Source organism: Atractosteus spatula, chromosome 8 (assembly GCF_055471065.1).
Source record: "Atractosteus spatula isolate fAtrSpa1 chromosome 8, fAtrSpa1.hap1, whole genome shotgun sequence".
Classification (NCBI taxonomy): Eukaryota; Metazoa; Chordata; class Actinopteri; order Semionotiformes; family Lepisosteidae; genus Atractosteus; species Atractosteus spatula.
This window is the reverse complement of record NC_142713.1, coordinates 60,625,142-60,652,690: the sequence shown is the minus strand read 5'-3', so window position 1 is coordinate 60,652,690 and position 27,549 is coordinate 60,625,142. Positions and strand designations below refer to the sequence as shown.

At 45.0% G+C, this 27,549-nt stretch overlaps 1 protein-coding gene across 2 annotated transcripts in view; it reads left to right on the top strand.

The window, feature by feature from the left end:
- apaf1 (apoptotic peptidase activating factor 1) overlaps nucleotides 1–27,549 on the top strand; it is a 77,540-nt gene that overhangs the window by 22,803 nt on the left and 27,188 nt on the right. The window contains exons 14-27 of one of the 2 annotated variants that reach the window (XM_088924243.1): nucleotides 1,551–1,676; nucleotides 2,378–2,509; nucleotides 2,870–2,995; nucleotides 3,353–3,514; nucleotides 4,146–4,274; nucleotides 4,389–4,514; nucleotides 6,181–6,300; nucleotides 6,803–6,928; nucleotides 12,558–12,674; nucleotides 14,889–15,014; nucleotides 15,757–15,876; nucleotides 18,713–18,838; nucleotides 22,326–22,451; nucleotides 22,940–23,086. In XM_088924243.1, the coding sequence (XP_088780369.1) occupies nucleotides 1,551–1,676; nucleotides 2,378–2,509; nucleotides 2,870–2,995; nucleotides 3,353–3,514; nucleotides 4,146–4,274; nucleotides 4,389–4,514; nucleotides 6,181–6,300; nucleotides 6,803–6,928; nucleotides 12,558–12,674; nucleotides 14,889–15,014; nucleotides 15,757–15,876; nucleotides 18,713–18,838; nucleotides 22,326–22,451; nucleotides 22,940–23,086 (1,809 nt within the window). The remainder of the gene's footprint in view (nucleotides 1–1,550; nucleotides 1,677–2,377; nucleotides 2,510–2,869; nucleotides 2,996–3,352; nucleotides 3,515–4,145; nucleotides 4,275–4,388; nucleotides 4,515–6,180; nucleotides 6,301–6,802; nucleotides 6,929–12,557; nucleotides 12,675–14,888; nucleotides 15,015–15,756; nucleotides 15,877–18,712; nucleotides 18,839–22,325; nucleotides 22,452–22,939; nucleotides 23,087–27,549) is intronic. The other variant, XM_088924244.1, reaches the window with a different exon arrangement.

Genomic DNA, 27,549 nt, shown 5'->3' with positions numbered 1-27,549 from the left:
CTGCTCTCCGTTTTCAGTCCGTTTCCACTGCTGTCCTGTGGTTCATGTTTCGCTGCTGACGCCGAAGAATCTCAGTGTTGACTTTATCAGCGCCACTGAGGTTTTTGAATACTTCTATAAGATTATAGTCTTGTGTTCAAGACCCCAAAGGTTCTGTCACTGTGGGGCCTTCCTTTAAACCAGCACATCTATCTGGTTCATCATTTTTGGGTTGATTTGAGAGCAGCAGTATCCTTTTTTTGTATTGATCAGAAGTATTCTAAATGACCGTTGTACTTTTTTATCGTGACGTGCCATGATTTAAGTTCAGTGGTTTTTACTGTATATCCTAATGTTGTTCGCTTTTTGATGACCTGCTTTCATTGTCTAGACTGCAACATGTAAATGATGCATGAGCCCCTAAGCCCGTTCGAGATCAGCATCTACCATTTTGTATTTATAGTTTTGTTTTCGCTACCAGCATGTAATATTTTCCACTGGTCTTCGTTAAATGTCACCTGCAGGGTTTTTGCCCAGTTGTGAATTTGATCTAAATCCTATTGAATTTCCATTGCTGGTTCTGTAGTTTGGTAATCCACCTCTTTTGGTATTATCTACCCATTTAGCCAGGTCTCACTCTAAACGCAAGCATTTCCCTAAATGCCTCTCTGTAATTTCATTTTCATTTATCTCTTGGGCATAATGTGAATATGCCATATTGTATGCACTGTGTGTGTTCCTTACTCCTGTTGCTTGTTAGCAAGGCCTAACTTTTCTTTAAATCCATGAGTTGAGTATTCCCTAGAATCTTTCCGCATAGGTGAATCTCCAGTTTAGTTGTAATTATTTCCATAACTCTGTATGCAATAGATGGCAGACGTATTAGTCTTTAATTACCTGGTTCAGTTTCTCACCCTTCGAATGGATGGTCACTATGTTAGCAATTGTCCACTCCCTCAGTACTGCCCCTGCCTTGAGTGACTGTTGGAAGAGTTGTCAGTCACTTCTGAATTATATGTTTCCTTGAGCACAATTTGTTCCATACTGTACCGTTAGGCCTGGGAATGTCTTTATCCTGAGTGCTTCTGAGAGAGCACTTCTCCCTATTCTTTCACACCGTTTCTGTAAGGCTTTGTCCTTCCACTGTCTGAGGCACGTTGTTGACTTCTTGCTGTGAACACCAGAGTGAAATACTCATTTCGGACATCAGCCATTTCACTTTCATTGTCCAAAGAATGGCCATCATTGTCCTTGGCTGCATTTTACTTCGACCTTCAGATATAATACAATCAGCAAGACTTAAATAGCATTAACGTCTGCACAGTGATAAGGCTATGGCATCAGTTTATTAGAATTTTCCCTTATTAGCGTATTGCTTGTTGGCCTAGTTGTCTCCATGGCATTTTTTCACTTGAGGAAGATATCGCAAAACAGCGCCTCCGTTCTGAAATGCCGATCGGCTTCCGATTCAGGGAGAACGAAACCAGCAGTGCTGCCCCTGTCCCTCCCGGAGCGAAGTGTCGGGTGATTCATCCGCCCTTGCCTGTGTGTGTGTGTCTGTGGTGTGGCAGGTGTTCAGGAGCGTGACGGGGGAGAAGGTTCTGGACATCGTGGCCCACGAGGAGGAGGTGCTGTGCTGCGCGTTCTCCCCAGACGACAAGCTCATCGCCACGTGCTCCACCGACAGGAAGATAAAGGTGAGCCGTGGCGCGGGCCCGGCGCTTCACGGGCTTATTATTGACTGCGAAAGCCCTTTTCTTCCAAAAAAGCTGACTGGAGTGCAAAATGACCTACGTGTCCTAACGGCCTTACATTTATAAGTAATCTAAACTGGAATTGAGACGACCCAGTCACTGCTTAAAGGTTTTTTTTCTCTCCGTACATGGTGTGCTTATTTATGCTTGTATAATAAATCTAGTTTGTTTCCAGTAACCAATATCAGATCAGATCACTTTATTGGCCCTATCCAATTTCTTGCATTAGGAATTTCTTTTCGCCGACCCCAGCTTGCTCTCCATGAGAGACAGACCGGGAGAGAAGCTTGGGGTCGGAGCGCAGGGTCAGCCATTTATACGGCACTACTGGAGCAGCTGGGGTTAAGGGCCTTGCTCAGGGGCCCAGCGGTGTAGGATTCCTCTGCCGGCCGTGGGATACGAACCGGCAACCTTCCAGCCACAGGCGCAGATCCTTATATTTGACGTAGACAGATACTGCATGTGTAAAGACAGATCCACAGACTGTCTCGCCAACAGTAAACGGACTAGCTGGCTGTGACTGTGATCTGCACAGAGCGGAGCAAAGCCATACATTGCCATCATGTTGTTAGTCATTAGAACAGAGGTGTGAGAGGTGGAGCGAGCACGATTTTTTAATTGTTTATGCCTCTTATGAATTTCAGATTTGGAATGCGGAGAGAGGAAAATTGATCAGGATCTATGACGAGCACAGCGAACAGGTGAACCACTGTCAGTTCAACAACAGCAGCTACAGAATCCTCCTGGCCACGGGTTCGAATGACTGCTTTCTCAAGGTACGTGTAGCAGATTGCCTTCCTGAAGTTGAAAAATCCACAGAATGAACTTTGTTGTTGATGTTATTTACTGTTGATGTATTGCACTGATGATGTTATTTATATCGATATTTATTTTTTAGATGTAACGTTGCTCAACCCATTGCAGAGACTAAGAGCAGTATATTATATTAATCATTGTTTTTTCTGATCGAGTGTTTTAACCTGTGAATTCAGTGCGCTACTCAGGTGTGACACCTGAAGAAGGCTCAATAGCCAAATCGCTGCACGTCTTCTTTTGACTTTTCAGCGTATAAGGAACCTTTACTTGCTCCAGTGTGCTCTAGTCATGCTATTGCCTTTTTCCTGCTCATTCTTAAGCTGTGGAACATCAATAAGCCCACCTGTCAGAACACGTTGTTTGGACACACAGAGGCTGTCAACCACTGCTGCTTTTCACCCGACGATGAGCACCTGGCCAGCTGCTCGAGCGACGGAACGCTGAAGGTTCGAATCACCGCTCGCCCTTCGCCATCAGTTCATCAGTCCCTGCAAAAAGCACCGGATCTATGAGCTTCCACCCAGTCTTCTAAACTTTTCCGTTTATTTGTTAATGTGGCATTGCTCCACTCTCTGTGGAGGTTCCTCTGATGCTTTTGTAAAAGAGCCGTTTTGACTAAGTCGTAATGAGGCAACGCTCTTCCAGCAGAGTGTGAGGCCAGGAGGGGGCGGTTCGGGCTACAAGACGGCGGCCCCGCCCCCGTCCAGAGAGACACGGCAGCGCAGCTGTGGGGTCATGCCCACCTCCTGCAGGGGAGTCTCTGGGGATCCAGTGAGGACTCACTTGTTCCCTGTCTTTCCCAGCTTTGGCAGGTGTCTTCAGGGAACGAATGGAAGTCCATCGATGTGTTCAGCTACTTCCCGTCGTCCTCGGACAGCAGGGAGGAGGCGGATGTGATCGTGAAGTGCGGAGCATGGTCTCCAGATGGCTCTCGGATTATCGCTGCAGCGAAAAATTCTGTCTTCGTAAGCACGCGTGACAACAGTCCTCTGCATGTGTGTCAGGCTCTCTTGCCTGTAACATGTTTCTTGTTTTTAAAAGCATGGGGTAAACGGTACAGCAAAGAGCTGTCCTTTTTTAATGTAGTGTACTTTTATTGAAGAGAGCACTCTTGGATGTCAGAGATGTAGCTTTCATCGGTTTCCAGGCCAGGCTGGGAGAAGATGCGATTAACCAACCATTACTGGGTGTGACTCATATATAATCCACCCATCTGGGCCAGCAACCTGTCTCCTTCTAAAAAAGTGAAAAATGTCTCCCTTGGAACACATAGGAAGTAGCTACAGCATGCACATATGGGCTATTAATTTATCATTAGCGAGTTTTAGAACAGCATATTCTGTCTAAACTGCATACAGCATATTTGTGCAGACCCAGACACTTGAATTAGCAAAACTCACAGCTGGAGCCTTGCCGTGTAAACCTGATTCATCAGCCCTATCGCTCTGTGAGGCCGTTGGTCGAGGTTGTTGAATCCCGGCTTCCGCGTGAAAAGGCACTTAGAAGCTTAGAACAACAAGCGTGGCCCTCCGGTCTCTTGAGTGGGTGACTGCCGTTGAGTGACGGCAGCTTAGGTTTCTGTTTGAATTCTTGAAGGTCTTTGACGTCGACACCTGTGACTTGCTGTCGGAGATCAAAACCAGCCGGCACGGCGCCATCCAGTTCTGCGACTTCTGCCCCAGCAGCCAGCTAGTGGCCATTGCTCTCTCCCATTATACTGTGGAGGTACGTGGAAACCAGCGCTCTCTGTTAATGTGGATAGTTTATTAGTTCCTGCCTCTCAGAAGGTTATCACCTCGGTGGGGTGAGTCGATTCACGTGCTTTTTTGTCCCCTGCAGCTGTGGGAAATTGAGTCCAACAAGAAAGTGGCAGACTGTAGCGGACATCTGAGCTGGGTGCACTGCGTCAAGTTTTCACCTGATGGCTCTTTACTGCTGTCGTCCTCGGATGACCAGACTGTTAGGGTAAGTTTCCTCTCACTTCTATAGCTCTTTTCTGGACACTCCGCTTAAAGCTCTTCACAGGTAATGGGGATCCCCTCCACCACCACCAGTGTGCAGCCCCCACCTGGATGATGCGCCAGTCCACTCCCCACACACCAGTACTCAGTGGGGAGGAGAGCAGAGTGAGAAAGCCAGTTCAAAAATGGAGAATATTAGGAGTCCATGATTGGTAAAGGTCAATGGGAAATTTGACCAGGAAGCCGGGGTAACACCCCTGCTCTTTTCGAGAAACGCCCTGGGATTCATAATGAACGCAGAAAGTCAGGATGTCAGTTTAAAGTCTCATCCGACGGATGGCGCCTCTTTACAGTATAGTGTCCCCATCACTATACTGGGGCATTAGGATGCACACAGACCACAGGGTGAGCGCCCCCTACTGGCCCCACTAACACCTCTTCTAAACACAGCTTTAACTTTCCCAGGAGTCTCCCATCCAGGCACTGACCAGGCTCACACTGCTGGGCTCCAGTGGGCTGCTAGTGGCGAGTTGCAGTTTGATGTAGATGCTGGCTATATTTTCACTACAGCTCCAGCCCTGCTCTAATAAAAAAGGCAATCAAGGATAATGTTTTTTTTTTTACATTTTTGAGACATATTACTTTTTTTCTGGCTACAAAATGCAGCCCCGTACTATACTGCCTTCATCTTCCTTTCATCTTCTTCAGATTAAAGGAAACTGTGTCCAAGGAGTTTTGAAGTCGACTCTTGTCAGAGTGCAGGTTTTCAATCATGTGTGGAAGTGTGCAGCATGTGTTTATTTCGACTGATGCCCTGGACTTGAAACCAAATACTCAGAGTCCTGGCTCAGCGATGGTACTCTTTGTGCATCATCAAAGTCAATTTAAAACTGTCACACACATTCAGTCTATAAGATATGCAGGTCTCAGCTCTTCGATTTTGATTCCCAGTACCAGCAAGTTGTTTGAAAAGAATTCCTGGCTCCTGTATATCTCTTCTTATCAGAACCTAACATTGCACAGGCGCGTATAATTTAATTCTGAAGTTCATATTGAAATGTAAACGAGTGTGCAGACTTGGTACCGATTAAGTAATTGTTTGCTTTTTAGATTTTGTTTTATAGCATGAAACCTAGTATCTCGTTTTTTTTTGTCATATTGTTTTGGCCCCAAACTTGATGTTAGGTGTTCAGCCCGAAAACAAACATTGGCTTTCGCTTAGGATCTTCCCACGAGCAGATGCTATCAAGAAACATGCTGCTTTTTTTTCCTTTCTCGCCTCACTTCCAGGAAGCTCACCAGATTATTGTTAGATTGGTGTGGAAAGGACAGGTTTGGGGGGGAAAAAACAAAATGCACAGCGCTCGTCCAAGTGCAGGCCGAGCTCCGTGATCTCGGGTTCGATGTTGGGTCACGTCACCAGACGACGGCATCCACGGTTCCCCAGGAGGTGGCGCTGTCGAGGCCACCTGCCAGAGCTCTCTCAGCTCTCAGCTCTCGCCCTCCTGCGCACTACCTCATAACAAACAGAACCAGAGAGAGCTTTTCTCATCTGAAAAAAACAGTTCTTATCAAGCAATATTACTTGACATCCGCTCGTGTTGTAGATTCCCTGAAGGCTGGACAGCCTGTTCAAAACTCTGATGGTTTTATTTTTTTTCTCTGACCAGCTTTGGGAAACGAAGAAAGTCCACACTTCGTCTGCGGTGTCACTGAAGAGAGACTCTGACGTGCTTTTTGATCACAACGAAATCTCAGTGTTGGCTCCTGATAGCAGGAACCGTTTGCAGGTAGGACGTCTCTTCTTTTGGGCAGGGACATGCCCTCCTTCCATCCTTTTTCGGCAGGAAGGAACCGAGAGCGAGACAGATTGGGCATCGTTGCCTTAATCCTGCATTGAAATCCCTTTCGTGTCTGTGTGTCTTGCGGCTTGGACGTTGAGTGTCTGTTAAATATCTGAAAGGGAATTAGTGAGACTTCCGGGATCAAGGTCTCTAGGCAGGTTCACTTATAGCTCAGCTCCGGGCAGCAGTGTGGTGGACTACGCCGCCACTGTCCTGGACGCCTCCTGTATCCGTGCCTTCGCTGTCAGGACTCCTCCATGTTGAGAGCGCAGGTTCTGCACGTCTGAGGGAGCAGATCTCTGTCGGACACCTTCTTCTGTCAGGGCTCTGTACCATCTGTGACAGATGTGACGCTGTGCGAGCACGGGCAGTTTCCCGCAGGCGCTGGGCAGCGTGGGGGTTTACTGACTCCGTGTGCCGCTCTTTGTCCCCGTCTCTTCCCGGCCAGTTAAGAAGTGGGAACACGGGGGAGGTGGTTTATCAGTCGGAGGAGCAGGAGTCCCGGATCCGCAGCTCCCGCCTGTGTAAGGAGCACGCCGTGTCAGCGCTGGGCCGGGACGACGGCGTGGTGAAGGTCAGTCGCCCGTCCGATTCAAACCCTGACCTCGGTCCCGAGGAAGAGAGCTGCCCCTGACCCTTCCTGCCTTGCTCTGTCCTCACCCCTTGCTCTTGCTCGTCTTCTGTCATCTGAACGTAAATTTCGTGAAGCAGCGGCTTCGGCTCGCCGTGATTTCCGGCTTGTTGTTTATCCGTCACTTTCGTGGAAGTAGAACCTCGGCAGAAAACTGAAACGCTGCGTACTCCTTCAACCGACGCGTTGCCGCTCAGCACTTGAGAAAACGAGGAATTCGTCTTTTCTCCCTTTACAAGCTAATGATGCCCTAAGGTGTACAGACAGACAAGAGGTTGTATCTAATCCTGTTGAGGAAAGCTGTGCTCATCTGTACGTCACATCCCTGGAGTGTTTCCTACGGTAATGTAATTAAGTGTAAGTAAAAGTGATTGCCCTCAATGAGATTTACTCCGTGCCTCTTGGAAGGAATTAATTTCTGACCTGTGAAGAGGCTAATGAAATAGAGGCAAGGCGTTCAAATCTTCCATTATAACTCTGCATTGACGAGACCATGTGTTTTTTTTTAAATGAGCGTGTTTTCCCCTTGGGAGCAGTTGAGAGAGAACTGAGACTGAAATGATCTCTCTTGTGTTTCACGAGCACACAGAAGACTTCTTTTTGACTCGGGAGATTTTTTATGCTTCGTGCTTTATTTTACGGTTAAGCATTTGGCAATTCATTATCTTAATTTCACGCCTGAAAACCTTGTGTCCTGCTTGAAACTCCACTCCAGTTTGCACAGCGTGAACTGTGAACGTCAAGGAATCTGTTAAAGAAGCATTTATCTTTTTTTTCTGTTCAGCCTCACATGATTGACGAAATTGTGCTTAGTTGCTCAGAAGTGAAAAGTTTTAGTAGGAATAAATTGGTTAGGTAAATAGTATGATGGTGTGAAAACACCACTGGGGCATTTTTTATACAAATTTTATCTAATGTATTATGTTTTCATTTATTTTAATTTCATTAATTTTGTGTAATAAAATTGCTATAACTGTGTTATACACGTGCATATATAGAAAATGCACGTGACGGAAAAGAATAAGAAACAAGGAACCAAGGTGTGTTTATTACATGTCAAGATTGCGAAACTGTTTTATTTTGCTGTGTCAAGGTGTGTCATGAAAATTCTTAGTCAAAACGCACAGGTTTTGTATCGGTAACATCGTCACCTTCAATAACTGCTTATCCACTTATCCACTGCCGGTGTTTCCTGCGGGAGGAAACCTGTGCAAAAACGGGGAGCATACGAGCTCCACGCAGGGACTGGACACGGGGCCCCGCTGCTGTGAGGCAGCGTTGGCGACCACTGTGCCACCATGGCGGCTTCTCAGTTACCCAAGCTAGAAAACCACGAGTTCTGCACGTTCACTTTGAGGAAGTGATGGCTGGGGGAGGGGCCTGTGGGGGGAGGGGCCTGGGGGGAGGGGCCTGACGAGGCAGGAGGAGTCTGCTTGTGGAGGCTGGTGGAAGGTGCAAGAGAACTATTAAAGGAAAGTTAAAAGATAAACCCATTTTGCGCAGCATCCCCAAATAATTTGATTAACTTTACCAAAAACAAAGAAACACTAACGTTTTCTTTTGCTCCAATCACGTGGAATACAGAATACATTTTGATTTTAGTATATGTAAACCCTAAAACCGTGTTCTATCCAGTCCACCTTCAGGAAACATGCGTTACAGCAGCGTTTTGCATGTCCGCTTTCAAACAGTAGCAGTGGCTAAAGCCGTGAATATTAATAAGCAGTAGATAACACATCTTCATCAGCTGAAGATCCTTATGTAAAGAGTTCAAACTCTCTTGCATAATTCTAGATGCTGTTCATCGCCGTGCCTCATTTTGCTGATCATGTGGCCTGGTCCTTGGAGATGCTCTCTTACGTTCTTTTGCTCAGTTTGAAATGCGTTATGGCTAAAAATGTCTCACCTTGCTCGAGGGATTTAGTTTTGCGTCCATTAATTAGCTAACTGCTGGTGTAATAGTCCAGGTTGAATTCTGTTGTCGTCCTTTGCTGAAGCGCGTGCCTGCGCAGACCGTGAGACCACCCCCTTCTGCGGTCAGGTAGCTTCTTTTCAGCAGTGCAGCGTGATGACTGTCCAACCTGTCTGAGACTTTTACTGCCTTCATCATCTTGATCTCCTACTCGGAAGAACGTAACCCGGACACCGCCCTGGCGCAATGAGAAACGACAGAGTAGCTTGACGGCCAGGCCAGGCCAGACTGCTGTTGCCGTTTTCACCAGGGAGAAAACAAGTGGAAGACGGCTTTAGGAGGTGGAAATAAATTAGTATCGAGGTTAATTAATGTTCCCACGCTGCCTCGGAGCCAAGCAGCTGTGCCAGAGGCCGTTTTCCCAAGCTTTTCTGTTCCTTTCGGGGGAAAAGTGCGTGCTGCGGTGGTCTCTCGCACCTGGGGACAGATGCATGTCTCCGGAGTTGCCCCCCCTGCGCAGTCCGGTCCTCCCTTTGTGCTCTGGGCCCGGCTGCCAGACGGGGCTCGGCAGAGTGAGCCTGGCCTGCCCTGGATCCAGTCCCAGACAGGGAGTGTAGCCGTTTCTGCCACCTTCCTGACAGACAGGCAGGCAGGCAGGGCTGAGATCCAACAAACAGCTGAACCGAGTCTTAAAAACGAACCTTCCCATGCGTCATCAACAAAGCAGTTCTCTCAATTGATAGATAATAGGACACTTCTTGTGGTTTAGTTAAGCCTCATAAAACATATACTCCCAGCTGTAGCCTCAAATGCAAAAGATAGATGGGTTTTACCTTTGTTACATTTTTACGATCCAAATCACAATTTAATGGTACCTACTGAGCTTGTGTGGTTATCATCTTGTTTAAAAAGGAAACATTAATTTACCATCTCATAAAAAGCTCAGAAATCCATAAATTAGGACCTGTTTAAAAAGCCCTACCTTAGATCTCCACGGTGCTCAATCAAAATGTGATTTAACATTTTGTTGTTAATGTTGTGATTGCTCAAGCACTTTGCTAGTTTTAAATTCAAATAAAAAAAATGACTGTTTAAGGTTATGGTGGCATGTCAAAATTACAAACCATTTGCTTTCTTTCAGGAATCTGTAATGAATCTTGCCCATATTAAGTCAGCTCTTGTCAAATGATTTTTTACTGTGTAAGTCTTCTACTGTAGCACAGCTTTTCAATTTCAATTTTTATTAATATGACAAAGACTAATTGTTTATTAAGTGAATGGGAAGGTGTATTGCCAGACACTGTAAGATCTCTCTTTGGTGAAATTCGGGCTTGCAAGAGCACTCTTCGAGACGGCATTCCACAAGAACCTGTGCTCATGTGTTCTGTGCTGGACTAGGAAATGCAGATATACAGTGTCCTGCAAATGTTTCAGATCCTCCCTGTGAGGTAACAAAACAAGGCACACACATTTTTTAAACTTGATATTTTATTAAAAAACTGAAGCCTCAAACTCATACTGAAGACTTCAAAGGGCAAGATAAGTCAAAGTCTGAAGAAAATTCAGACCTGTGAACTCGGTATTTGGTGGAAGCACGTTTGGCAGCAGTTACAGGTATAAGTCTTTTTGAGTCTCTACCAGCTTTTGCTGCACTTGTGACTCGGTGCAGGTTTGTCCATTCTTCTTGGCAGATTGGCTCAAGCTGTCTCAAGTTGCTCAAGAATCTCTCATGGACAGAACTTCTCTTTCTTCAGATGCACTGCAGGGTTCGAGGACATTCATTTCTTAATTTTAAGACCTTCCTTCATTGTTCTGCTGAAAGGCGATGTTTTAGGTCTGAAGCAGGTTTTCCTCTAAGATTTGTTAGTTCCGTGCTGCTTCTATGTTCCCATCAGTGTGGACAAGCTTCCCAGTCCCAGGCTAATGAGAAGAACTATAATATAAAGCTGCCACCACCGTTATAGCAGTGCCACTTGCCTGTACTTCATTCTTCTCAGAGGTTAAATAATTTGAATTATAACAGGACAATAAGGAAGTGCAACACAAAGAATTAGCAAGAAATCAGATTTGCATTTTATTGACAATTCAGCTTAAGGCTACTAAGCTGACATATTGCAGAATGTAGGGATGGTGTTAACTGCGAGATGCACTATTGTGGGTTTGCATCAGATGTACTAGTTTGCACAGTTTCTGACTCTTCTGACCACAGAAGAAGAGTGGTCACCTTCAGTCACATACGGTGGGATCTGTTATGCCTCAAAGTTTGCCCTCAAGATGCATCTGCTTGTCTCATGAAATAAAAACGCACGAATGCAGTTTCTCTTTCGACTTGGAAATCAAGCCGCGGTCTTCCCACGTGCCTCGTGTTCCCCCTCCTCTCGGGGGTTCTCCCTGCTTCCAGCACGTCCTCTGGTGTCATTTTCAGAAAGAGTTTCCCGGGCGTGCCCTCGTGTGTCCCTGCGTGCGTGTGTGAACGTACGCGCTCGCACACAAACCTGTTTCACTTGTGCTGCAGCTGCAGCCCTGACTCACCAGAGGCTTTTCTAAAAGTGGCAGGAGTGCTGCGGACGTTTTTTTAGGTTTTTCAAACGGAATCATCAATGCAATTTTTGATAAGGCTGTAAAACCGAGAGTGAATTTTATGAGAAAAATGCTTGAGTATTATAGGTTAATTACATCACATGTTTTTCAGGAATTCTGTAAAAGGAATTTGTTATGGGGTCACACACTTTCGTGAGTTTTTCTGATTGTGTGGAACAGATAAGTCTCTTGCACTCTGCACAGCTGGACACTTGGCATAGCTGCTGAATAATTATTCCATTACTGTTGTTCATAAATGTAAACCTGCCCAATAAACCAGCTTATGCTTCCATAGCTCCTGCAGGTCAGTGGAGCCCACAAATACTGAGCAGGACAGAGAAAACGGCAAGAACCACCGAGGCTGCTGTACTTAAACTGAAGGAAACACTTGTTGTGATGTAGACACGTCAGGTACAGATGGCACTGGTTTACCTAAACATGTAAGAAAGTGGTTCCATCGGAAGAAAGTTATCCAAGAAAAAAAGAGGTGTGAAATACTGGGCTTCTTAAAATGCGCAAACTGGGTGTCACAGCTCTCAGTGGGGAGGAGAGCAGAGTGATGAAGCCAGTTCAGAGATGGGGATTATTAGGAGGCCATGATTGGTAAAGGCCAATGGGAAATTTGACCAGGATGCCAGGGTAACACCCCTACTCTTTTTAAGGAATGACCTGGGATTGTTAATGACCACAGAGAGTCAGGACCTCGGTTTTATGTCTCATCTGAAGGACGGCGCCTGTTTACAGTATAGTGTCCCTGTCACTATACTGGGACAGTAGGACCCACACAGACCACAGGGTGAGCGCCCCCTGCAGGCCCCACTAACACCTCTTCCAGCAGCAACCTTAGTTTGTCCCCAGGAGGTTTCCCATCCAGGTACTGACCAGGCACCTGGCAGTCCGAAGCTCCTCAAGGTTGCAAACTACATTTGCAGCAGCAGCTGCAGCTGCCAGAGAGCTTGATTCTTCTTCCCAGCTGTTGCACAGCTTGTGTCATGTGCTGCTGCATTCACTGCAATCGCCACGTTGCAGGAGCAGCACGCTGCACAACGATTGTATTCTTTTTTGTGTATTTTGTCGTAGGCAGGTCTGATGTCCCCAAAGCAAGTCCTCAGGAGCATTGGCTGGTGGACTCTGAGGCTGCTGACCCTCCAGCAGAGCTTCCTAGCGGCTCTGGGACTAGACAGTGGCGTGGCACAGGTGCGAGGAGAGCATCGCGCTGAGCTCGCGTACCGTGGCGTGTTCACACATCCCCGCGGGCGTGGAATGGCGGTTCTGGGCTGTACTTGTTTCCATCGTTGCCCTTTGGTAACCGAAGTAACTACGGTTTCGCACGGAGCTTGCAAGTCGTTCTCAGTTTTACAGGGGATTCAATTTTCTCAAATTGCAGTGCAGAGAGGGGCCCCCCCAAGCGTTTTCTGTGGGGCCTCCGTGTCTTCTGGGCTCGAACTGCTGGGCCGGTGTGTGCCTCCTGCCACGTGTGTGCCTTCGTCGATGAGGGTTTCAATGTCCACCGGGTTTTTTTGAACAGTTGTATTAATAACTTCAGGTCTGCAGCTCTGGCAGGTGTGGAAACTGTGACATTTATTGAGACTGATGGGCAGGACTCCGGAGTCCCTCGGACCAATCTGGGAGACCCTGTTCATGCGGCTTTGACATTTTGTTGCTCTAATTTCCGCAGCATCCATTATTCAAAGTGTGTGTGTGTGTATTTAAATCTCTGAATTGGATGCTATTAAGACACGGTACTAAACATCAGTAAAACAAAAGGGTTTTTAAAATAGAATTTTAAATTCATGGGTGTAAATCGGAATCATTTTAGAGAATAATATATATATAAATTCTGAATTTCAGACGTCAACTCTCAGTATTGGACTGAGCTCAGTAAACTGCTCTCCGGCTTGACTGCAGTCTTTTACGGAGTCCTCATTCTTTTCCGCACAGGTGTCCTGTCCTGTGATGTACAGTATGCTCGGATCCTCTAGGGCTCACGTCCTGGAGATCTCCGGTATTGCTTTGCAGCCCGAACTGGAGGGAACGGGTCTGTCTTCAGCTGTTCGGTCCCAGAGGTGGCAGTCGTGTTTGCTGCTGAATTTAAACGAAAGATGCTGCTTGACGTAATTTTTTTTTTTGTATAACAGTTGTACTCGACTCATTCATACATTTTGCCTTCCAAGCTTTGAAATAAGCGCTTTCAAAGGTGCTACATAACATCAAGCGGAATGCGTTCTGTGTTTGAGCCTCCTCGGGGGTTCGGCCAGTCTCTGCTCCAGGTCTTGCAGGGCAGAGCTTGTGTGCCAGCAGCGCCGTGTGGGCTTGAGTAGATGCAGTCTTTTATAATTGTCTTAGGCTGAGCTGAAAGTCCTCTGGAAGCGTTCACCGTTTATACACGTCCCTGGGGAAAGCTCCCCGGTTTTACAGCACCGTCTCGTGAAGCGAATTCTCTGCAGCTCCGTTTGCTTCCCTCGTGGAAGCATTTTGTTTTGAGTAGCCGGAGAAGAAGGATTTTTAAACATTCTGCACATGCTGCTGTCAACATGCTGCGCTGCCAGAGCACATTTGCTTCGGGTGTCAGACAGCTTCCATCACTGCGATCAGAATCGCTGCCTGTTTGATTGTTTATCACTGTAAGCACAGCTCTTGCCAATCCCTTTATCACTCCAGCCCTGTTGCCCTTTTCCAGGGACTGCTTCTCCTGTCCTCCTTCTATTTTTTTAAATGCTTTCCATATAAGACATCTCTCACGATTACCTTGAGTGCCCCTTTCTTCTGCAAAGGTGGTCAAAATTTAATGTTTTACACTGTAGATGTAAAAGAGCTCTTTTTGACGGGACTGGACAGACTGTAATGTGAAATGCACATAACTTGACTGTCTTCTTTCAAACATTTTTGTTGTTCTGTGTTAACATCTATTTTTTATTTGCAGTGGGCTTCCAATTAAAACAAAATACATTTTTAAAACTGCTAAATGGCAAGGATTTATCTGCGCATTTCCTTTCAAATACAGTGCTCTCTGCTTTTAGCACCTGGCCTGGGACAGATGCCGAAGACACTGGGGGGTGTCTCGGTACCAAATCAACTGATCTTTGACTACTGAATATTTCTTTGTTGCTGTTATCTTATCAACAAGACCAATATTTCAGTAAACACTACAGTTTTTTTTTGCACTGGTTGAATCTCCATTAACAGCAAATGAAAAACAGTTGCATGTCTTTAAGGCAATCCTGTGCTTTTGTAATCTTCCGTGACAGCGGGTTTCAGAAGTCTTTCTTTTCAGTTACAGTAACTTTATTGTGGCACCTTAAATGTTTTGACGGTTTCTGTGGTTCTCTCTAGGTTTTATGGTGCCCATGCTGTGGCACTGCTGAATATGCCACATGCTGTAGCTCACTCATGTTCCTTTGTCCGCTTTAGGTCTTGGATATTCCAAACGGCAATACTGTGAGCACTTTGAGGGGACACACGAAGCCTGTACAGCACTGTGAGTTTACAGCTGATGGACAAACGCTCATCACCTGTTCCGAGGATGCGACTATCAGGGTAAACAGCTGCTGAATATCGTTTAATACTTTAATGTCATTTCTTGTTTGTGCTGCAGAACATTTCAAAATGTCAAGAGTTGAATACTATCATCATAATGGGCTGCAAGAACTTGGCCTTAAGGGCAAGAAATCCTTAAAGAAGACACCTTTTTATCCTGTCAATAGATGCTGCAGGAATTCAGCCATACTTACTAGACTCCAATGATATGCCTGCCGACACATTGTGCAGCTAGTGTAGCTTTAGGTTGGGTGAACATGCTACAGTCATCATAACAATTATGGTTTCACTTTCCACCCTGTGCATATTGCTTCTACGAAGCACTGCAGAGTCCACCACAGTAGATTAAAAGAAACATTTCAAAAGAGAGACCAGGAGTCAGGACATCAGACATAGCTGGGGTAGCTTGTTCCATACTCTCAAAACTAATCACTGTATACTTCAAAACAAGGCATATTATATTGTGTTTATCATTCTTATTAATCTAATGTACACAATTAGAAATTTCTTGACCGTAAGGCCAAATAATCCATTTTGACTTTATCCCCGTACTTCTGGAGGCCACTGCATATTCACTCGGGGCTAAATATTGTCATTTTTTCCTGCCTTGGAGACACATTATGACACCAGTACTGTGTGAGTTACCCCAGTATTATAGAGCCATTTTGGCTGGCCTGAATCACTTTAAATTGTAGCTTTTATAAAGCCCATACATTTCTTTCTGTTTCTTTCTCTATTGTAGGTGTGGGACTGGAGGTCTTCAGAATGCAAAGTGTTGGAAGGCCACACAGAGCAGGTGAAGAAGTTCATCCTGCTGGACAGCTCCAGACTCTTATCATGGTCTTTTGATGGAACAGTGAAGGTAAATCTTCTCTGCGAGGAATTCACAGTTCCCTTTGCTGCAGTGCTTCCAAGTTCCAGCTTGTCTGAGATAGCACCACAGGGAGTACACTTCTTGTTTACACGTGAAGAACCCAATTTACGGCTTGGAGCGGATGGTATTGGACCCCCTGTCAGGGGAGGTGTCTCGCCTCGTCCCGGGAGAGTTGTTGGTGATGTTTGAGTGGGGAGCTGCACGAAAGCATCCGAAGACGAGCTTATCCTGTAACTTGGATCACACCTTTCCTCTTCTCTCAATGACAGACTAATGCCTTGGAGTCCCTCTCCATTCATTTACAGATTTTAGCTTTTCACACCTCTGCCCCATAGCCCCATTCCTGCGTATGTGTGCCCATTCTCACCCACTCTGCCCTCTGCTCTCCTGTGCTTTATTTTCTCACCACCTAACTCTCTCTCCTCACACCCGGAGAAGGCTCAACAGCCGAGATGCTGCGGTTCACTTTCCAGGGGATTTACCTTTACTTGTTATCATTCCAAAACTTGCCCAGCATGGCCCGTACTGATCCAGACATCTCAAAATGCACAGCGTACCCAACCCGTGCACATGTGGTGCTCTGAAGGTACTGTAAAAAGCCTGGAGCTTTAAACAGCATAATGTTTTCTGTCGCTGCACTTGTTTCTGCAATCAGAGACATATTTTTAGTTATAGCATTTAAAGCTGAAAAGGGTAAAGTTAGAACAGGTTACTCAAAATTGTGAGTTTTACCTGCTGTGTAACGGAGGCATTAGCAGTTCTGCATTTACAAAGTCGGCTCTCTGCAGCGATGCCACACTGTGCCAGACAAGAATGGCACTTTTGTCCTTTTCATTGGCTCAGAATATGTCCACATTGTTCATCACAGTGTGAACCACATTTTCTCAATCAGCTTTGTTCTCTGAATATGCTGAAAGTTATCTTAATATAGAGCAGAAAGAGCTGCCACCATGTACATTAAATCTTCGGTTCAAGTGCTTAAGGGTGCAGTCAGCTCTTTGACATACTTTTGCGTTTGTTTGTCTAAAACCAGATGTACTTCCCTATAGCCAAACAGTCCTGCAGGTCAGGTCCCTGCTTGTCAATGTTCAATGTTTTTCCTTACAAAGGGACTTACAACTCTGAGGACTGGAAGCCCAGTGCATCCGCCACACTAGGCTGCTGCAGTTCTAATGAGAATGCTGTTTCAATCAGTAGCGACATAACAACAGATTGCAAGTTTAAAGTTCTGAGGCGCAGGCGGCCTCATTATACTCTTCTGGCTGTCAGTTCTATTCAAATTTAATCCAGCTGGAAGTGAGACTTCAATTTTCTGTGTCTGACAGCATAGAAATGGTTTCATTGAGACGAGGCCGGCGAAAGCACCAAAATGTTTAGATGAAATCTGCACATCAAAGACCTCGAATAGCTTGCCAGCTTTGTTTGTCGGAAAAAATAAAATCTATATCAAACTAAATGGCTGTAGCTCTTTGTCGCATGCAAAAACACTGCGTGGTATTACAACTGTAGCTGCTATACAGGTATACGTCTTTCTAAATTTTGCGTGTGTGTGATACATTGGAAATCTCCGCTGGTTGTTTCGTTGCTATAAGTGGGCCGGGCTCCCCTGGGAGTGCTGGGCTGGTTTGCTTTTGGCAGCAGAACTTCCATTGTTAATGGAAGGGAGCATGAGGACGGGGGTGGGGGGTGGGATAGGTAAGAGACCCAGATGAGCCCTCTGACGCAGGTGGATTGTTCCACTGGAAGCGCATGGCTGGCACGGAATACAAAGGGAATAGCTAAGCGGGAGTCCAGGAAGCAGGATGAGATCCCGGAACCTCACTGGACTTCCGCGCCCGGATCACAGAGAATGAAAGAGCGCTGCTGAACAAGGAGCAGCACACAGGTCTGAAAGCATCTGGCTGATTCACTGTCTGGGTCAGAGAACCCCCAGAGAGCAGAGGGGTCTGTCTTATAAGGACTCTTATAGGGTTTTAGGGCATGTTTCCAGGATACTTTTGAGACCGTGAGCAACGTGAGGAAATGCAGACTTTGTTTCTGTCTGCTTCTAACTTGAGGGTGTGATTTAAATGTGTGGTTTTATCGTAGGAGTTTCTTTGGGCTGCAGCAGCATTTTTAACTTTGATATAAACTATCAGACTTTTGTATTTGGGAAATGTAAATACAACTGTTCCATCGGGCTTTGAAATAGTCATAACCTCTTGGTGGTTTTTGGAATTGTGCACGGTTTCCTTCCAGTTTCCTGGCTATAACATTTTTGCTGAGAAAAGGATAAAGAATTAGAAACTTTCTGGTTCCGTATTCCAGATCAAAGCAAATAAGAGGTAGTAACCTTAAACGGAAGAAAAATGTTTAGAGCAGGAATAGTGTTTTTGCTCTTCTCAGTTTTATTACGCATTCATTAACTTTCAGAAATCTTTGTTTTCAGTTGTGACCAAACAGCCTAAAATAGCACACATTAGCTGTGGAGCTCTGTCACCATAGAAATAACCTGAAATGTGCAAGAAACATGTCGGTTCTAAACATCATAAAACATATGACTGTAGCTTTATGAAGAAATTGGTCTTGCAGAAGAATCGTTGGAATGTTGTCTTTTATTATTGCTTTCTTATGGGTATTGTTCATCCTCATTGTTGGTCTGTATAAACTAATTTCAGTAAGTTGCTGGAACGCGTAATTTATATAATGAGAGCATCTGGGGATATCTTAAAGGGTTTAATGAAAGGAACAGTCATCTTCCTGTGGTTGTAATTATTTGTGCATGATGCATCATTAAATCAATAAGCTTTTTTGAACCTGATGTAACGTTTTCGTCCTGTGCTAGGTGTGGAATATGGCCACTGGTGAGCTGATCCAGGACATCTTCTGCCACAAGGGAGCAATCCTGTCGTGTGACGTGTCTCCTGATGGGAAGAAGTTCTCCTCAGCCTCGGCAGACAAGACCGCCAAGGTGCGCACTGATGCGGGTAGAGATGTTGGAAATCAAACTCAATACAAGGCAGTATTTGCACATACGGTTAGTTAGCAGTGCTCCCTCAGGCATGTTTTAAATGTGGCTTGAAACCAATTAAAGCTCGGGTTTTCAAAACAGTACAATTTAGTTGTACTGTAGATTAAAATTTAATTCAAAAGGAAAGGATGGCCGAAAAGCCTTTGGAAAACCATATATATATACACCTTATATATACCTTATTATACCCACTCCTTTGATCACATTATTATTATTAATATCTGAGCCAAAGGAGAAGGTGAGACCGTGGCTGAGTTTGAAAATGGAGTGGGCCTGAAACCTGCATTAGCGATATAAGGAGACTGATGGACCCAAGACCCTGTAGTGGGTGTCTGTGGTAAGGCACTGGAGCGGACATTCATGAAGCACAAAAATGGGAAAGTGTTAAAAAAAAAAACAGCAGTTTTAGTCAAAGATTTAGTTAAAGATGGATGCCAAAGAGAACTAGATTTCGCTAAAGCATTGTCCTTAAGGAAAACCTTATATAGGCATGTTTCAAACAAGATTATCTACCTTACTTTCACAAATCAGTCCTAGAAGCTTTGCTTTGCAGAAGGTGGTATCAAGTTTATGTGTTGTACTTAGCTGCCATTAGCATCTGCTAATTTTCTGCAAACCACTATATAGTAACTGGATTTGAATTGTATTGTTTTCTTAAGACTTGTGACCATCAGTTGTGTGCCATATGGAAGAAAAGAGAAAACTGTAAACTGACATCTTGGGAGACACATGGCACACATGAAGAAATTGAAAAGCTGTTAACAAAGGCATGCAAAAAAAAATTCAATTAGGAAGAGGCTGGCTCAGCTATACTGCAATACAGCACTGTCCTCAATTCTGGGGAAGGAGCTAAGTCTTTACCTGCAGCCACTGCTGTGTTAACCCACAATTTACAGTACCTGCAGAATCCAGCTTCAGACACATCGGTGTAAAGTGTAGACAAATATGTGATCCCGTTCAGGAGAGTTAATTCAAACGGCATGATATCATCTTTAAATGACCTTACTGAGTGCTGGGTGCTGGTACTACAAGAGAGTCACTAGTCACGTGAGCATTACAGTATAGAGGTTCACCAAATTGCAGGCGATTCTCCATTTACATGATAGATGGAATCCTGGAAAATCTGTGTCAATTAGAAAAGTGCCAATTATGAAATAACTTCCCATAATGTAAATAAAAGAGGGGACATACTGTATACAGGCTTCACTGACAGCCAGAGGAAGGAAAAACTATTACACATTTTTTAACAGTGCAATAGTCACACCTAGTTATACATTTATATCACTATATAATTGTTATTGATGGATAAAGCTAAATTTGCGCTGTGGAAATGATTTTAAACAGCGTGTGGTGTCGAAGTTAATCGGACTGTAAGTGGTGGGCGGTGAACAGTGTGGTAATGGCATGTGTGAAGCCGTCTTCAGTCCTACTGCTGCAGTAATACCATCTATTTTAAAGCTTCGTAATGAACTGCGATCTGGTTTTGTAACGAAGCTTTAGCAGTCAGCATGGGGCAATGGGAGATGGTAGCTGGATGAGCCCTGGGACAGAGACATTGTACCCTGCAGCTGGAGCACAGCTGGCTCCTAGTATATTGTGTATATCGTCTCCAGAACTCCTCCAAGCTGCCCGTTTCTGGTCTCACCCAAGTGAACTAGCAGCGTCCTTAAGAAGTGGTATATACAGTATTTCTGAGGTGTGTTCTACTAAAAGCAGGTAAATTATAAGCACATAAATTGAGAACTGACTGTATCTGGGGCATTGACTGCTGTTGACAGTTTATCCTGTTGAGTCCTAATGACTCTCTGCTTTAGGGTAGTATGCAGGGATTTATTAGTACTTATTTTGTGAAATTTGGTCTCCTCACCAGACATGAAAAAAAATGGTGTTGGTGCTAAGTGGAGCAATATCCTGTGTTCCTTATTAGAGCGGCTGGGCTCTGAGACAGATTCAGGTCAGTATCAGAAGGGAGCAGATCAAGAGAATCCCCTCGTTTAAAGTGAAACTACAGAACGGCATCGCAGGCAAAATTTAGTCCTGCCTAACTGAGCGCCCACAAGTATCCTTTGCCTTGTGTAAGAGCTGGAAGATCTGAGCCTCATCCGTCAGACGGATGAATTAGTGAGACCGAGGAATTAGTGAGACGTCACTTTCGTGCTCTGTGCAACAGTTTGAGGCCGAGGGTTTTATTTGAAATGTCAAAGTAGTCCATTGAAGACTGATTGGGTGCCCTGGAATTTTCTTTGCCTAGTGAACATGGACAGTCTTGAACACAAGTCATTTGGTCTTTTCTGCTCACAAAGGCAGGATGCTCTTCCTTCAGATGGGCCTGGTCATTGCCAACGTGCTGAACATGTCATGGAAAGTCCACTTCCTTGCCCGCCAGGGGGAGAAGCCCCACTTCAACGCATCCGAGAAACAGAACAGGGCAAAACCCTGAAACACGCACAGGACATGTCATCAAACCTGACAAACGTCCACTTCGGGCGTTCCCAGTTCTGCCCGTCCTCTTATGTGGGTCCTTTTGGGATGAAAATCGTAATATTAGTAACAGGAGAAGCTGTGTTATTATCATTTCTGCTACTACTGTCACTTGTCATCTTGGGAGGCTTTTGAGAGAATGTGACGAAAGGATTTTGTTAGAAAGCAAACTCCTTTCCTGCCCCTGTAATTGGAAACGCGAGGCTCCCCTCGGACTGGGAATTACAGTGCCGCGTTTCTGAGATTGGATTTTGAAGTTCAGGGCCGAGCTGCGATTGTGTTTTGGGTGGGGGCGCCTGTTTGATGGTGTGCAGTGCCTCGCCTGTGGGTTTGCTGTGGGTTACACATGACGAATGATGACTGCCTACTGGTCACACCGTGAGGCTCCGGCCCAGGTGGTGTTGACGTGGAATGAGGCCCTTTGTTCTGAAGTATTTGGTGTTTAACCTGTGAAGGTAATGACCAGGTTTGACGTCTTCAGTGCTATATGTATTAATTGGTTTATGATACCAGCACAAAAATCACTGCTCTTCACAGCTGTCAGTTTCCTTAGGAAGTCATATTGCAGCAGTGGGTTACTTGGAAATCAGGATATTAAAAATAGATAAAGATAAAATTGAGCTATGTTGTTTCCAAATTAATCTATCCGGAAAATGCTTCAAACACTGAAAGATGAATAACTTAATGCCACTGGCATTTTGTGTTTACACTCTGTCCGCATAGATTTGGTAGGTTAAAGCTCTCCATTTGAATCATCTCATAAAAGTAAGGATTGATTAAAAAATACACTGGCATTTGTGCAGAGGAGCTGTTGTGTCATTTATTTGGTGTTTTAAAAGTTGAGGGGTCTGTGCACCTCTGCTCAGGAAGCACTGTAAACGCGCCAGCGTGCGTCAGCGCTCCCAGGCTCGCTGTGCTCGAACCTCTACACCTGTTCCTCTCGCAGGTCTGGAGCTTCGCCTCCTCCGGCCTTCTCCACACCCTGAGGGGACACAAGGCCTGCGTCCGGAGTGTCCGCTTCTCGGGGGACGGCACGTGCCTGGCCACCGGGGACGACCACGGCGAGATCAGGGTAACGCCAGCTGCGGTGCCGCCGAGCCGCCGAGCCGCGGAGCTCCCGTCTGCCAGCTGTTCTGTAGCACCGGCCTGGGAACAGCTTCGTAGCTCCTCCCATTCAAGGGCAAGCTGCTCGAGTCAGCTGTGATCGTTTCCTTTCGGTTTCTGTCATCTTTCCACGGCAAGAGTTCTTGAGTGGCGTTATTACGAGTTCCTGTCTGGCGGGGCCCCTCTCTTGTTTTGGACTTATCGTGCTCAAATGATGTAGAGCCTCTGGGCTTCTAGATGAGAGAGATTTCTCTTCCTCTCCTTCACTGTGCAGCCCTTATTACAGCACGGGCGGAAGTGGGAGTTTATTTTGGTGAGCTGTGGTGTGGGACGATCCAGCAGACTCCTGTGCCATTGAGGAGCAGACACACAGGAGCTGTGCAGATTTGCCCCCGGTTTTTATATACAGATCTAATCTTACGAGTCATGTTTTGTTTTTTTCCCCCCATGTGTCAGATCTGGGGAGTGGTTGACGGCGCCCTGCTCCAGATTTGCACCCGGGGCGACAAGGACTCGATGGAGTCGCTCCACGGAGGCTGGGTGACCGATCTTCATTTCTCCCCCGATGGCGAGATGCTGGTCTCCACTGGAGGGTATATAAAGGTGAGTGACCCCAGGGAGCTTATCTCCAGTTGATCTGGGCAGTCTGGACAGAAGATGGACATGGACCGTGGAGCTTTTTAGTGTCCTCTAAGGGTTGTCAGTGGTCGTGATAGAATAACAAGCTCCTGTAATTGTGTAATTGTCATGGGCATGATGTCACTGATATAGGTAGTGTGCTCTGAGCTTAGACCATCATGAGACAGGTAACTGTATCCTGGTGATGACGTGTTGTTGTAGTACTAATCCTGCTCTGTGTAGAGGAGCTGCAGACTCGGATATCTAGTGTCTGCGCTTGGCGGAGGAACCAGTGTTACAACCTGCATGCTATCAGTGAGTAAATCAAGACAGAATGCGCATCATGAGGAGATTACAGAGGTGCAGGCTGATGCTGCCTGACTTCGTTTTCACAAAAAGCAGGTGGACAAGCAGTAAAATGCATTCAAGTGAACTTCCTTGACCAAGACATTGAAAGATCAGATTTCCTTCATCTGACATTCATCAAACTACTGAGCTTGTGTACATACACAGGGCTGTCGCCTAGTTAGTCAAAGCAGGGTTAATAAAATGATGAACAGTATCGTAATTAATGCAGTTAATCAACTACTCAATACGGAGTACCTCTACCAAAACAGGAAAAAAAACAATCAAGAAGTTTATCATTATCTTTACCAGAAATTATCAAGTTTGAATTCTTTGTCAAATCATAAAACTCAATATATAAAGATAAGTATAATTTTAGCTGTGTAGTGAATAATGAACTGTACAACTGTAATGAATTATTTAAAACCTAATTTAGCAGACATACTAGAATTTTACAGTAGCATTTTTCATAATTCTTTAACTGCATCTTAAATCGTAAAACTGCATATATAATTAAGTTATGAAATACCGCACATCGATGAAATTAGTCCACTCACTTAACAAATAGAACTTAGTAGACCAACTCCAATAAAACATAGAAAAGCACTTATAAAAAAAACGTGGTTGAATCGATATTTGCTGGGACTTCCTCTAAGGTGATAAATAGATTTCAGCTTATCCAGTAACACTGCATTTTCAGATGGTGAATCAAGAACTTCCTTGAAAGTCAAGAATTAAGAGCAGCGCTAAAGCAGTCAATGGAGGGGAGTTTTTTTTGCAATTATGCACGATTTGCCCGGTCAAGGGATGTGGTGGAAACAGGACTGGCAGGCGGTCTTCCTGACCCCCTTGGGAACACAGTACCTGCAATGGGCTCGCACTAGCTGCAGTCAGAGTCATTGTCTAGCCAAGTGCACAATGCAGAGCTGTGTTATTTTTTTAATGAAGCAGAAGCAAATTAAACTAGTTGGAGAAAGCTTTGAAAGTGTCAGTGATTTGTAAAATGAGATGGACAAAACGGTATACTCATTTGAGACGCGTTGCTCATTCATAATGCATTGGGTTTATAGATAAGGTTGTTTTCCTACAGTTCTTGTTCGTTAATCACCTAATTAGACTTTGAATTAATGCAAAACCTAATGTGGAGGCTGAAATTCTTCCAAAGGTTGTGGAGCAGCCAGCAGCAGACACGAAGCCCTTCCTTCAAGCTGCTGTTGTCCTGCTGTGGTCTGAATTCAGGCTTTGCCCCAGACGTGGCCCGGATGTGCCCCTCTGTGTGATCACATGCAGTGAATATGATCTGGAAGCCGCAGGAAGCGATCGCAGAGGGAGCCCACATCACAAAAGGGGAGCACTTGGATAATTGAAACGAGGGAGGCAGCTCATGTATGGCTGCGAGTCTTGCAGTGTGCTTTGTGCTTTGTGCTTTCTGTACTTCACACAACAGACATGACATACCGAGAGCCATTGAAAACAAAGTAGTTTTGGATCCAAAAGCTTTTGTTGTTATTTTAATACATTGTGGAAACGGACTGTGTTTTTCAGGTATAAAATGTCTTCATCTGAGGAAAGATTTACCAACCCAGTTCCAAAAGTGTACAACCAAAGATTCCTGTTGTTCTGACAGCAGAATACAATTAGTAATATGAGATCCAGTTATGAGGCTCTCTAGTTACATTATTTGGCTCAACAAAAAAGCTGTCTGATCTCGAAGAGGACACATTACATTTCCCGGTTAAGTTTTGATCAATGGCGTTAATAACTGCTTGAGCCCAGGCTGTTGCTGCATACAGGTTTTAATCTAATAATACTGGCTTTAACCCTGATCTCTGTTGCTCACTCAGCTGTAGGTCTGGCACTCTTTCAGTCAGAGCGTTTGTCAAGAGCACTAGCGGTGTCTCTCAGTAGCAGAGCAAGGTGAAACTGAAAGTCTGAAACCCTTGCCAGAGCCAGAGCTGTTTTTAAAACAAGGCGGGTGAGCCGAGTGTGTGCTGGTCAGGCAGTCTGACGGTGGCGCTCCTTGCTGTTTGGTTTCTGAAGCACTTGTGCTTTTAAATCTGGAACCTCAGGGAGCTTTCTGATGTCGTGCTCTGGCTCTGAGTAGGTCATACCTTGGCTAATAGCCCACAATTTTTCAGGAGGCTTCTTGGGACTCCATATATTTCCTCTGGCACCTTACTTTCATTCTGGGTGTTGAAGACATCATCCTTCCTGGTGGGGAAGATTCTTTCATTCATAAATAATTTAAAGAGCACCTTCCTCTGCTAAGTTATTGTTCATATTAGAAGTCTAGGCACTAGTCGTTTGTTTGCCACCTGGCTGCCAGTGACCCGACGCTGCCCACCTTCATTTTCACTCGTGTGACGAACCTGTTTCTGCTTCGTGCCTTCACTGCCCACATCCTGTCAGGTCTTTCATTGATTATTCTGCTCTTGTCTTTGACTGTTTCGTCTTCTGTGTAACAGTGGTGAGAGCTTATTGGCCATTTTGTTATTGAAGAATGGAGTCTCTTCTTGACTGACTCATCTGGCTAAATGAGCGAAGACGCTCCTCTCCTGTTCCTCCTCATCATCACGGAGGCTTGTTAGAGGTGTTAAAAATGCCCATGCTTTGTGAATTCTATAGAAACCGAACTCTGGGCTGGGCCCTGCTGGCTTCTGTTTGTCGAGAGCCCGGATGTTTGATTTCAAGGGAGGTTTTGTAACGATCTAATGCTTTTGTGCCAGAAAAGGTTTGAATCGGGCAATGTCAGTCCTATCAAAAATGTCAAATACAAGTTGACACACCCTGTCACAAACACCTGGATGCTGTTCGAAATGAATACGTTGTTAATGAAGCCGTTTTATGACACGTTGTGGTCAGCTTATTCCAGAGTTGTGTTTGGCTTGCTGGGAGCTTGCCAGCTTGTGTTAAACCAGAGTGACAGCAATGATTGCAAGCTGTTCCCTTCAGCAAGACTTCTACAAAAGTCCCTAATGGCTGTTGACTAGAACAAAGTGAGTTGTTGCCCTGAAAGCAAGATTATCTTTTTCACGCTGTTCCTGGCAGTTCTGGGTTCCCAGGTATAGACCGGATGTATTGCGTGAGCTTAAATTTGTGAACAGTGTTATCAAAGAAGTTAGACGCGCTGCTTCTGCCCTTCCCTGTAGTTCATACCTGTCTAGGGAGAAAGCTAGAGCTACAATTTATCACCCTCCGTCTGTTGTCTAGGCCTTTAGTAACACTTTCTACACACAATTTAACCACTGTGGCTGAATTGTTGATGTTATTATTCACTGCTTATTGGCTAATTTGTTTTCTGTATGAGATGTGCGAGATTGGTTTTCTCTGCTCAATAGACAACTGTTCTCCCTCTAAAATGTATTCAAATATGGCATTTGGAATGACTGTGCTTTATGAGAAAGGAATGATAGGAATAGTACTTTGTGCAACTCGTGAAGCTGTGAATGCTGAATATTGTCAGAAGTATTGAGGTACACTCAAGTGAGAAAAAATAATTTTGCTCTCTGAATGGTGTGATATTTGATTTTGGACAAAATGGTTTTGTAGATTTGCCTCTCCCAAAGGGAATGAGCTGTTTTATTGCGTTTAGAATAGCCAAAGCAAATTGTTCACCTTGAGTTCGGTTTTGCGGTTATTTCTAATTTTCACTGTGACATCACCGTGCCCAGGTCATGCAGTGACATCACCGTGCCCAGGTCATGCAGTGATATCACAGTGTCAGAGTTGTGTTCCATAAAATTGGAGCTTTTCAGCCTCCCAAGCTGTAATTCAGTTCGGTCTTCATAATTGAAGTGTCTCATTGTAAAGCACAGACAGGACTGCATCTGATCTTGAAGAGATGATACAAGGTCACTCAGGGGGCAGTGCTGCACTTTGCCCAATTCTCAGTGTAAGCAGCATCTCAAGATAAAAGGATCCGTGTGAAATCTGAACAAGAAAAGTCTTTTCTAATAAAATTAATTTCATTTTAAAAGATTCTGCACCATGTTTGTTAAAAAAAAAAACTGTTTCTAGTCCCACATGTGGGCAGGTCTTTCTAACACTTAAAGCAAAATGTTTTTAACCATTGACTTAATTTGAATTAATTTCCATTTTCTCAT